Source organism: Pongo pygmaeus, chromosome 8, assembly GCF_028885625.2.
Source record: "Pongo pygmaeus isolate AG05252 chromosome 8, NHGRI_mPonPyg2-v2.0_pri, whole genome shotgun sequence".
In the NCBI taxonomy this organism is placed as follows: domain Eukaryota; kingdom Metazoa; phylum Chordata; class Mammalia; order Primates; family Hominidae; genus Pongo; species Pongo pygmaeus.
The window spans coordinates 14,989,355-15,001,356 of record NC_072381.2 but is presented as its reverse complement, the minus strand read 5'-3'; the positions used below and the strand labels follow the sequence as shown (position 1 = coordinate 15,001,356).

The 12,002-nt window shown below is 39.2% G+C and overlaps 2 protein-coding genes across 3 annotated transcripts in view; both read right to left on the bottom strand.

Annotated features, from left to right (window-relative positions):
* The window catches only part of HSPA14 (heat shock protein family A (Hsp70) member 14), a 33,457-nt gene that overhangs the window by 20,129 nt on the left and 1,326 nt on the right, over positions 1 to 12,002 (bottom strand). The window contains exons 2-7 of the mRNA XM_054503172.1: positions 11,587 to 11,667; positions 11,424 to 11,506; positions 2,922 to 2,970; positions 2,684 to 2,789; positions 1,773 to 1,863; positions 263 to 367 (exon numbers count right to left, since the gene is read on the bottom strand). Of these exons, the coding sequence (XP_054359147.1) occupies positions 263 to 367; positions 1,773 to 1,863; positions 2,684 to 2,789; positions 2,922 to 2,970; positions 11,424 to 11,506; positions 11,587 to 11,667 (515 nt within the window). The remainder of the gene's footprint in view (positions 1 to 262; positions 368 to 1,772; positions 1,864 to 2,683; positions 2,790 to 2,921; positions 2,971 to 11,423; positions 11,507 to 11,586; positions 11,668 to 12,002) is intronic.
* Positions 4,586 to 11,627, bottom strand: MSANTD7 (Myb/SANT DNA binding domain containing 7). 2 transcript variants are annotated; one of them, XM_063669598.1, is made up of 3 exons: positions 11,587 to 11,627; positions 11,424 to 11,506; positions 4,586 to 8,211 (listed from the first exon to the last, which is right to left on the bottom strand). In XM_063669598.1, the coding sequence occupies exon 3, from the start codon at positions 8,129 to 8,131 to the stop codon at positions 7,688 to 7,690; it is 444 nt and encodes a 147-aa protein (XP_063525668.1). In that variant the 5' UTR covers positions 8,132 to 8,211; positions 11,424 to 11,506; positions 11,587 to 11,627; the 3' UTR covers positions 4,586 to 7,687. The 2 variants fall into 2 exon arrangements, with proteins under 2 accessions (XP_063525668.1, XP_054359149.1); XM_054503174.1 differs by lacking the exons at positions 11,424 to 11,506; positions 11,587 to 11,627 and adding an exon at positions 8,736 to 9,448.

The window sequence follows — 12,002 nt, the reverse complement described above, 5'->3', positions numbered from 1 at the left end:
CAAATCTTCCCTCAAAAAAGGCACAAAATGAGGGCAATACGACAAGAGCATAAAAGCTCAATCTTCTCTCCCATTACCTTCTTTCTGTGCTTTCCTAGGACATCTTTCTCAACTATTTGAAAAACTCTAGGCGAGACTCTGTTTTTCCATCCAGAAAGGTTGGGAACCACTGCATTACCTAATAATCTTTACTGATATAATCGCTATAAGCTAAAATGTTTTCTGCACTCAAAAAACCTAAAACTGCAAATATGATCTTTACCTTTTTCCAGTAGGGGAGTCTTGTCCAATTCCATAAGCAAGAAGAGCTGCAGACGGTTCGTGAATTAATCGCAAAACATTAAATCCAGCAGCTCTAGCTGCTTCTCTGTGAACAATTTGCTTTCAATGAATTTAATTTATCACATGTTCAATTCTACATTTTTAGAAATGCTCTGCTAAAGATTTTATACAAAAGCTACTAAAATTTCATAAGTAGAACATGAAGTATAATGATATTTAGAAGCAAGAATATAGAAAACAAGAAATGAATGACTATAAGAGATCACTTTCTGTTTAAAATTGTAATGTTCAGAGCCATATTCTTGACAAAGAAAGCAAAAAGCACATGTACTGAAAAAGAAAAAGAAAGCTCTCAAAAATGTCCATGTTTAAAAAAAAGTTGTTCAAAAGATGAGAGTCTTTTGGGGCTCTCGGAGTCTAGGACAGGTGTCCTGTCTTCATGCTATCCAGAACTTCCCCATTCAAAGTACTTGCCACACTTTAACATAATCATCTTGTTAATTCTGTGACATCAGAAACCATGTCTTATTTATCTCTATTTACTCAACCTTCAATACAGTGTGGCTTAAACAGTAATCAATACACATTTACTGAATGAAAAAAATGCCTATGCAAAAACTGCAGAAAGACAAATTTATAGAACACTTGAAAATTTCCAATTTCTTTAATCTAGTGTTCAGTTTTTAAAAGTACGTAAGGCAATTCTCTGCCTCAGAGGCAACTTCAATGCCCAGAACCTTGTGTGAAACTCTATCCTGCATAGCAAAGGCATAAAAGCACACCAATACATTTGCATGACCTGTAAAAACTATAACTTTTCTGTTTAGATGTTAAGATCTAAGGTGAAGAAATAAGCACAAATATTTTCTAAAACTGCACATGTAATTCCCACATAAACCTTAATTACAGAAAATTAAGGCAAAGAGATTCATAAATGTCAATTTAACCTGGTAATTTAAAATGTTTCCGATCGAAACAACTGAGGGTACACCATATTTAATTTTATGTTCTCTTGGCTTTTTTTTTTTTTTTTTTTTCTGAGACGAAGTCTCACTGTCACCTAATCTGGAGTGGAGTGGCGCGACTGTGGCTCACTGCAACCTCCACTTCATAGGTTCAGGCGATTCTTATGCCTCAGCCTCCCGAATAGCTGGGATTATAGGCGCCACCACCATGTCCAGCTAATTTTTGTATTTTAATAGAGACAGGGTTTTGCCATGTTGGCTAGGTGGGTCTCGAACTCCTGACCTCAGGTGGTCCACCCCCCCGCCCCCCACCCAGTGTCCCAAAGTGCTGGGATTACAGGCATGAGCCACCACACCTGGCCTCTTGGCATTTCATCAAATATATAAATGATCATTACCTTACTAAATTATTTACAAATACAATTTTATTGCCTAAGGTACTTTAAAATACAATGTTACCTTTTACTATATAGTGATTCTGTATTTCCTTTAATTAAGCCAGTAAGATAAACCCCATATACTTACCCAAGAGCATTTTTTTGCTTTTCTCCAAAATCAAACGGGACAGTAATAACTACATCATTTGCATCTGAGCCCAATACAGAATGTGCTGTTTCTGCATATTAAAAAATATAAAATTCTGATGACAGAAAAAAATGACAAGTGATCCTTTCTGAGGTTTATTAATTTATGACAAAGATCTCACTTAACATATTTCCCAATACACTTGCTTGCCCCCCCCCGTGTCAATTTTCTTCTCTGCGCTCTGAAATCATGCAGCACTTCTTGTGGTTTTGGTGATATCTTTTGGACACAGAATTAGCTTTCCAAACAGCCTGGCTCTTAGGCTTCAGTATCAACCATCTTCTAAATTAGACTGACTCCATGGAGAATAAGCTCCTAACGCATCCATGTGAAGACACAATGTCATAATGTTAGTTCTCTACATTTAAAGACTGCCTTCCATCCCCCAAGTTCTTAACATCATTACAGGGCTGAAGGGAGCCTTATAAACAATCTATTCCAGAATGTCCCAAATTGTTCGACAGAATACCACTCAGCTCAGAGCCTCTGTCTGAACTGCTGATAAAATCAGACCTACTTAGTCTGCCTAAATTATTGTTCAAAGTATACTGTCAATCTTGAAGTGCCACTATTCACCAAGCTTACTTGGCCACTAAATATGTTTGGAAAACTCTTATTTGTCCTAATTCATTTATATGACTTATAGGGAAATCACAGTCAGGTAAGGCAAGTCATTTAACCACGGGCACATAGCCAGTTAGTACCCCAACCAGGTCGACAGTTTATATGTCCTTACTTATCTGTTCAATCACTCTGCTCTCCCAAGATCTAAAAATACCTCTGACTTTTTTTTTAAGGTCAACTTTCAAAAGATCATTAAAGGTAACTATTATGTATCTTTTACTAAATACCTTTCATTTTACTAAATATCAGTCTGGCAACATCTTCTGGGTTAACAAATTTTGTTTCTTCTCCAGTATCTATTTCATATCGTAATTTCCCATTTTTTTCAATGACCTATAAAATAAATTATAATTATGCTAAATAAATAATTTTTAATAAATATGCAAAGTTTCAAATCAACATTCCATGTTATGACTTTGGTAATTACTCTTTGTAACAGGGAAGCAATAACAGAACCATACTCACTAAACATTTACTTTCCGCGATGTATTTCTGAGCTTGTGGATCATTGGAGCTGTCCATAAAGAAAGATAAAGATAGCTAAGTATTAAAATCAGTATTGTAGATATATAAAGTTTAGAGAAGACTGTATTTCTCAATATCACTGAACAAATACTAAAATATTAACAAAGTTATTAAGCTGCTTAATACTAAAAGCCTTCAAATATTACAGAAGATAGAAATGGAGTATGTACAAGGGTTATAGTAATTCTACTAAAGTACTGATCTTTGCATTTGAAAATAAATAGCTTTCTTGTTCTGGCTGTGCTATTAATAGGTGCTATATATTTTGAGGTGACTTTTCATAATATCCATGATTTTATATCATAGTTTCACACCTATGATTCTGAAGACCCAACCACTGAGATGAGAAAGTTGCAAATTAAAGGCAAACCAAAGTAGCTAAGACCATCTTCGTTGCTTGGTTTCTGAACACACACCAACTCCAGAAACCAAAAGGTTGAGCAAAACTATGAATGTTGTTTACAGAAAGGTGCAGAGTACTATGAATATGCATATATGAACAGATATAAGCAACTTAAGCAGACTACAAAATGTTTTCACGTACATTATCTCATGTTATCCTCACAAAACCTAAGTGGGGTGTGTTTGGCAGGTATTATTTTAGAGATAAAGAGCTTCAGAGAGGGACAATAACTTATAAGCTAACAAGAGGCAGAATCGGTACGTGAGCCCACGTCTTCTCTATCACGCTACTATTATTCCTACTTTAGCAGGCTGCCTCCGACTCATCTTGTAAATGATCAGAGTTCTTCTGTCCCTTGAGCAGGGATAGAAATCTCTGATTCTTGGCTTAATGTCATCTAGATATTACGATAAAATAGACTAGTATCCTTCCATTAAACCCTTCTTCCAAGGAGCTGTGACTATTCTATTTGTTTAACAAGAGAAGTTGAAAATTAATAGTGGCTAATTGCTGAAGGGTTACACAGCATCTGGAGACCTTAACTTGTTAAGCGGCAGACAAACGGGGTTTAAAATGGACTAATATGGCTTAGAACTCTGGAATACTTGCAGGTTCCTCATACTTCCTTCTCGATCACCTAAAATATCAATAGGACAAGAGATAAGTAGCTTGCCCAAAGTCACACAGCTAATTAATGGCATAACTGGCTGGCATAAAGAATAATAAACTAAAGAAGTTTAGTATTCTTTCCATTAAACTCTTTGCTTCTTCCTTTTCCTAAACTCAGTATTTAATATTAACTATATCCCAAACACTTTAAGAGCAGGAAAAAAAGATAAAGTGTGCTCATAGCGGGTTTTGCACCGAGATTAGAATTTCAGCATGACACTTACTAGTTCTGTTTTCTTTAGAATTTAAGTCAACCAGAACAATTTATACTGTTATGCGTAGATCGTCTACCACCCAGACAAGAGAATTTGCCAGGAAGGATATTTTACAGAATGTATAGAACTCTTAGAAATGGAAAATTATTTCTCAACTGCTGTATAAAGAGGGCCGCTCTCCTCTGAAGACAGAAAGCACATATAGCTCCGAGGGCCGCAGACAGGCAAGACCCTTAGCAGAGGAGAAAGCAAAGCAGAGAATGGAGGCAACAAAGGACCACAGACATCATCACATAGTGGACTGACCCACAACCACATACAAGTGAAAACTTTATTTGTCCGCACCGGGATTACTGAACAGAAAAACAAAGGTGGTGGGAAGTTGGTATACATAGCACCTTCTTTACATGATGGACTTGAGGAGGCAGTTAATCCTATGGTTGTGTATCACAACCTTTATTAGCAATGCCATCTTCTCTTCCTCCTCCTACTTGAATATCCCTTACGGTCAGCAGCCCACAGGCTTGGCACACACCAGCACTAATGTGCTGCAGTCTTTCCCCCACTTGTTACATGACAGTGCCTTACACGTCTGAAAGTGCTTATACATTCATCTGTTCCTTTGATCCTCACAACACCCCTGTGAGGTAGGTAGGACAATTATGAGTTTCCCACTTTATAAATGAGGAACCTGAGTTATGGAATGCTGGAAAAGCTTTTCTAAGGGGGTTCAAGTAGTAATGGTTGGGTCTACCACATAGGCAGATTCCTGGCTTGCTTTCTTGCACGCTGTCTCCCTGTATTCCAATTTCCCTCCCCTTAATATTTTTAGCTTATTTTTCTGTGTATTTATTCAAGACCTTTCCCTTGACTTTTATTCCTGCATTAGGGTTACTTTACCCATTGAATTTCACAATACCACATCCAAATATTAATTCCAATGCTCTTCTTCAGCACTCCTTTCATCTCAAAGAAATCCCTCTTATGCACTTTGCTACCATTAATAGATTTATAGAATACAGGCCTAACTCTCCGTCAAGTACTTCTGTGTTTCCAGAAAATCTACCTACCTACCTATAATTGACACATATCTTTCCATATAATAGCCTAAGACAATTGAAAATGAATATAGCTATATCCATTTCAATGCCTTAAATATATGCTCTTTTAAAGCAAAGAGTCTGTGTATGTCTGGTGTGACGCTTAGAGGTTCATGAGCATATTAATAAATATTAATACCACAGAATGCTACCTTAAAATTGTTACCAGTATTTCAAATATACATATGCTGCTGTGACAGAAAAATATTACAATTAAAATTTTTTTCATTTTGCCTTTTATTATGCTATTTCAAATTTTTTTAGAGCTGGAAGGTACTAGGAAAAAAAAAAATCTAGTACAAATCCCTCAATCTGGAGATGAAGAAATTGAGGCATGAATTGGCTGGGCACGGTGGCTCACGCCTGTAATCTCAGCACTTCGGGAGGCCGAGGCAGGTGGATCACCTGAGGTCAGGAGTTCAAGACCAGCCTGGCCAACATGGTGAAACGCCGTCTCTACTAAAAATACAAAAATGAGCTGGGCATGTTGGCATGCACCTGTAATCCCGGCTACTCGGGAGGCTGAGGCAGGAGAATTGCTTGAACCTGGGAGGCAGAGGTTGCAGTGAGCCAAGATTGCGCCACTGCACTCCAGCCTGGGCAAAACAGTGAGACTTTTTCTCAAAAAAATAAAAATAATAATAATAGAAAAGGGCAAGTGATTTGTCTGATGAAACAAACTGTGACAGGATTCGAATCCAGGAATTCTAACTAGATTCCAGCATATTCTACCACACCAGCCACCTCACACCTCCACCCCTGGCTTGGCAGAGCAGCTCGCTTGCCGTCTACTCATGGTTCCCACTGCTGCTCTGACCATTTCTCCACCTATGTGCATTTCCAGCATTTAGCTAAGCACTCGAGCCTGCAAGATAGAAAATAAAACCTCCCCCAACATGCCCACTCTTTGCCTTTTTTCCAACTTCTAGATTATCAGAAAACTTTTTAAATCCCAAAGATTCCTATTTGTATTCCTAAAAGTACTAAGTAAATCACTAAAAGCTTTAAGTTAGTTTAATGACAGAGAGTAATGTCTTCCCTTCTAGAGTAAATCAGAAGTGTGGCTTATCACCTTCATCTCTACCACAGCGTGTGTCTGGGCTGTGGAGGAGGCTCATCTGTTCACGGCTAGTGCTTAAAAGGAGTCATCTATTGCAGGCAATCTTTATCCACACCATCCTCTACTGTTCCCAAAGTTAAAGAGGCATCTCTTCCACCAGATGCCATTAACTACATAAACTTCTGTCTACACCATCTGAGGAAAAGGAATCCTGGAAAGCTCCTCAAAAGGAAACTTTTCTAGGGCTTGCCCTGTATAACATACTAGACAAAAAAATAACAGAAAAGAATGAAATCAGCTAAAAGGCAGATTGGAAACTGATATAATCTGAATTGTTTCCACAATGTTCCAATGGCAACCGAAACTTAAAGATGTAATTTAGGAACATAAAGGGGCCCAAATAATATGAAATGCAAAGAATTTACATACATCTAATATTTTATAAAATGGCCAGTATTTTATATTGAAGATTATCAATATAAACCATAACACACAATGGTGGCTCCCTGGCACTTCTTATTTCCTTATATTGATAGGAGACTAAGAACCAGTAAAATGAAGGAGAGAAAGACGGTTTGACAAAACAGTGCTTACTAGTAGATATGTCAGACACAGCAGTGGAAATGTAAGAGATTAAGGTACAAATACAGGTTGTGCTTATACTAGTTTAATGAGCCACACAGGGATTTTAAAAATTAAGATTTCAAACTCCATTGAAGCAGTCAAGTTAGACAAGCAAAGGAAAGATTCAAGCAATGAAGTCACAGTATATATCCATACTTCCGTATCTTGTAAACTAATGTGCCTTACCTCAGCCAAGGCCATATGAATTAATAACTTAAATGTGTATAGTGCTTTTAAACTTTTAAACCGTTTCACATCTATGAACCATGTGATCCTCACAACAACCCTGTGAGGTAGGCAGGGCAGGAGTTATTACTGATCCCCATTTTACGGATGAGGAAACCACTGGAGGGAGGTAAACTGCTTCACATATGTGACAAAGCTAGGATGAACCAGCTGTCTAGAAAGTGGCTCCATCGTTTTCTATTAGGCCACCCCTGGCATTTCTGAAAGGTCTTCCATTTGGTGGAGAATCTTGGGAAAATGAACTAGCAATAATATTCTTACTATCTGGATATTTATGGTTCATTCATGTTTTTTTCTGAGGACACAGAAAAGGAGCCAGGGATTCAGAACGCAGGTTTGGGAACTAGACTTCTACCAGTTTAGGAAACAGAGCCTTTTGTAATTGGTTCCTAGCTTTTGGTATTCGAAATCAACCTCTGAAGCAATTTTTCAAGGCCTAGCTGAAAAGCACCAGTTGCCTCTTCCACTGCTGTTGCCAAACGTCTGACTGCGATGACAGCATCCCTGCGGAGCTCATTCGCAGTGTCTTGCTGAGCACTGGCCTCCTCACCAATAGCAATCAGCCTGTCCAGTTTTTCTTCCTCCCGCTTTGAGAGTTCTCGTGCCAATCGCCTGTTTTCTGCCAACTCGGCTGCGATAGTCCTGGCCACTGACCGCCTTCTTCGCCTTGCCCACCTTGGAGGGGGCTCACTGGTCAAGGGCCTATCCCCACCAGAAAGAAAACCAGCTCTCGAAGAGGAGACTGGAGTCTGCGGTGTGGAGGCTACTCCAGGAGTGCTGCGGCTGGTGCTGGTGCAGGGGCTGGGCTCCCCGGACACACCCAGTCTGGCCATGGGGCTGCTCTGACAGGGAGCAACTGCACCTCTGTAAAGGCTGTGGGAGCTGCTGTAGCTGGGGGTCCCTTGAGAGCACCCTGAAAAACAAAGCAACAATGTTGCAAAGAGAACATTCCTGCTAAGGGAATGCTTGGAGCCAGCAGCAGAGCTGAGACAAATTATAAAACTATGGTTGTTCCTGGAAAGCCTCTTTCCCCCAGGGACTGGGAAGAATCCATTTCCTTAATCTGGACAATTGTGACCTGTTTAATTTCACCTCTAAAACTTCTCCCTTGCCTTCCTGAACCCCTTTGTACATAGCCAACCAACCTACTCTAGACCTACAATTTCCTGACTACCCATTATTAATAATGCCAGAACTAGTTTGGTTCTAGAGAGCACTTCTAGGTTTAAAGAGTTCTAATATCTTATGTTGCCAGGGGCATAGCTTTTGAAAACCTGGAACCCTTTAGCTTACTATCAGGTTTTTAAAAAGGTGCGTGAGGCAGAATGAGGCAGAAACAGGAACTATGCTGAAGAGGACACTATCCAAACAGACACAGCTAAACGTTTAGAGCCACGTGACTCTGGGACCCAAATCCTTCACATGCTTGGGAGTTACCTGCACCCGAGGATTCATCCCAGGAGTCCTCGAGGTCACTGGTTTCTCGTATCCGGTCACTGATTCTTAGCTGACAATCCTCATCTGATTCCTTAACTGTTTTCAAGATAGGCTGATGATCAGCTGCCTGAGTCCTTTTTGATTTTAGAATGCCGGTTCCCTCTTCCCCTGGGGCGTCAGAGGCCACTAAGTTCTGATCACAGTGCTTGGCCCAAGCAGCATCCTCCATTAAGTTGTCTGGGTCAGTCACTATCTGATTTCGGAGAAGCTGATCCAACGTATCATAAAATGGACAGTGTGGTGGCTCACCCATACTTGTGGCATGGGCAACATAGGCCTTTAAATATAATGCCTTCAGAACTTTAAACTTGGAGCGGCACTGACGTTCGGTGCGGCGGAAGCCCTCCTGCTGCATTCGCTTAGACACAGCCTGATAGACATCTGCATTGTGATGCACAGTCTGGAGGCGCTGAATATACTCTGCCTCGCCTAGTATGGAGAGAAGAGTTCGTGTCTCCTGTCTGGACCACCGGATGCCCGCACTGCTATTGGCACTGGCCATTGTGGGTTGGAAAGGAGGGCTAGGCAGCTTCTGGAGAGCAAGGTGCAAGTCTGAAGGTGTGGGGAAGCTCTGTGTGCTCTCAGGATATCTCCAGGATCTTCCCTCTCAGGGATAATTGCTGAGAAGCCAGGTCCAAGGACCGCATTTCTGGCTAGAAGGCCACAGGGGAATGAGAGTTACAGGAAGGGTGTAAGGATAATTTTGGCAGCAAGTTAAGTGGTGCTACCTGTGAGTAGGTCATAAACAGGCATGAGGCCAAGACTGAGACAGCTCAACTTTGGGAGTTCACCCAGGGTAGACACTGCACCAAGAACCTAATGGCTTGGTAACAAAAAGGCCAAATGCTTTCATGGCCGAGAGTTGGTACAACAATGGATCTGTAAAAATCACCCTTGTCTGGTGAGTAGATGGGCTGGGAGGGAAAATCACCTGGACCACGAGGCAGCTAACTCTAAAGGAGTCCAAGCATGACCATGGTATAGCAATCTGAAAGATGCTCAGTCTTCACTAATCACAGCACGCTGTGGCTCTGTGTTACCCATCTGACTGTCACTGTGGGCCAGAAAAGTGAGTTTAAGTTGCTCTGCTAATACAAATTTTTTTTTGCACAATATGGCAGAAGAAAGCCACATAATTACTCTAACCATCTGCCCCCAAACAGCAGCATAAAACAAACAGTATCATATTGTTGGCTACCAGGGGAGAGATCTATGGAAATGTTCTGTATCTGGACTATATCGATGTGAGCATCTTGGTTGTGACACTGTACTATAATTTTGCAAGATGTAACCACAGGGAGAGGTGGTGAATCCGGTAATGTGTTTGATGTCTCTGTATTATTTCTTACACAGCAGCATGGGAAACCACAATTCTCTCTAAATAAAAAGTTTAATTAAAAAAATCATATTGTTGGCTGCTCAGTGATTCGGGCTTCAAGACCCATCTACGATTCTTTTTTCTAGACTTTATGATCTGAAAATATTTGACACCAACTTACATTTAATATGCTCAGTACTAAGTTTTGTCAATAAGTAAAAGGATATGGGGATATATTTATTGTCACCAAATATTGAATTCTCTCCAAACAACTATAGTTTTTGGCTTAGTGCATAAGTATCCTAAGGAAAAAGATTAATATCAAGTTCAATTTAATTGAACACAGCTAAGAGACAGAAAATAAGATAAACAGGTAAGAGATACCTACATAAATTTAATCTATAATATCCAATTCTAAATCAACACAAGGACATTTTTACTTAAATTCTAACTAAACAAAGTTGAAAGAAAAGAACCTGGGGCAGAGGGTGAGGAGACCTGATCTGCAGTCTTATCCAGTTTACCCCCTAAGACAATGCCACAATTTCTTTGCACCTTGATTTTCTCATCTATAAATGGGGAATGATAGTATTTGCCTTGCCAATTTTACAAGGATGTTGAGAGGATTAAATAAAATAATAGATGTGAAAGCACTTTGAAAATTTAAAAACACTCTATCAAGTATTACTACAGTAGTGAAAATGAAAACCCCTAATTATTATAGCAATCTATAATTTGAGGAGACAGTTGTCTGGGGAAGCAAGCCTCTTTTAATCTTCTAATTAAAGTTACAACAGATGATTAATCTGATTCTTACATAAGACGTTAATTTAGCTGTTACTCTAATGATTAAATTTATAGGTCAAGTGGAAAAGTTAGTTCACAGAAAGTGTCACAAAAGATCCTGAGGAAGAAAATCAATAGTGTCTACATAAATTATGAACCATTATAATAGATTCAGCAAAATTCAACCACACTGTCAATAAGTCTTCAAATTCCCACAAAATCTTTGAAATCCTCTCAGTTAAAAAAAATCTGAAAATGTGAACAATCCAAATTACCACCTCTGACACAAATTACCAAATTGACCTGTCAGCAAGAAACTAACATCTGAGTGAATCCCATACCAGAGAAGACCCAACACTAATCATCAAAAGACACAGCCTACTGGGGGTACTCTCTGTAATGACTCAGTCATAAAAAGCAATGAAGAAACAAACTATGCTGTTTCTAGTTTCATTTCACATTATGCTTAGAATGTATGAACATGTTTCTATTACCACATTTAAAAGTATCATTTGATTCCATACCTTCTGCCCAGGATCTGCTTTACTTTCATTACTGTATTTGAAATATTTCTTATTCTGCTTTGTTTTGCTGCCAATCCAACAATCTGAAAAAATATATATATATATATTACAATGTACGTAATTTTAAAATATTTCAGAAGGGCAAAAATGGGGGGACTAGTACCTCTTCATTTTCTGAGTAAGCAACAACAGCTGGAGTAACTCGGTCACCGGCATCATTTGCAACCACACCAGCCCGGCCATCCTAGAGAAAAAAAACACGAAATACATAGTCTCATTAGACGTATTCAGACGTGTGCATTTGTGCACCAGTGTTACTTTGCCATCTGTGTGGAAAGAAAAACTGCTCTCTCAATATTTTAAACTTAAAAATTTAATTACCATTTAATTTCCTCGTTTTCATAGAAAGCCTGTAATTCCATGAGGAACTGCCTCATGTTTTCAGTCTGCTCTGCAAAGTCAACAATTGAATCAAAAGTAATAACAACCTTTCTACACACAAAACGAAGGCTATTATTACGTTACCTTTCCTACCTCTCTTCTTTCTTACCATTACCATTTCTTTTTTTTTTTTTTTTT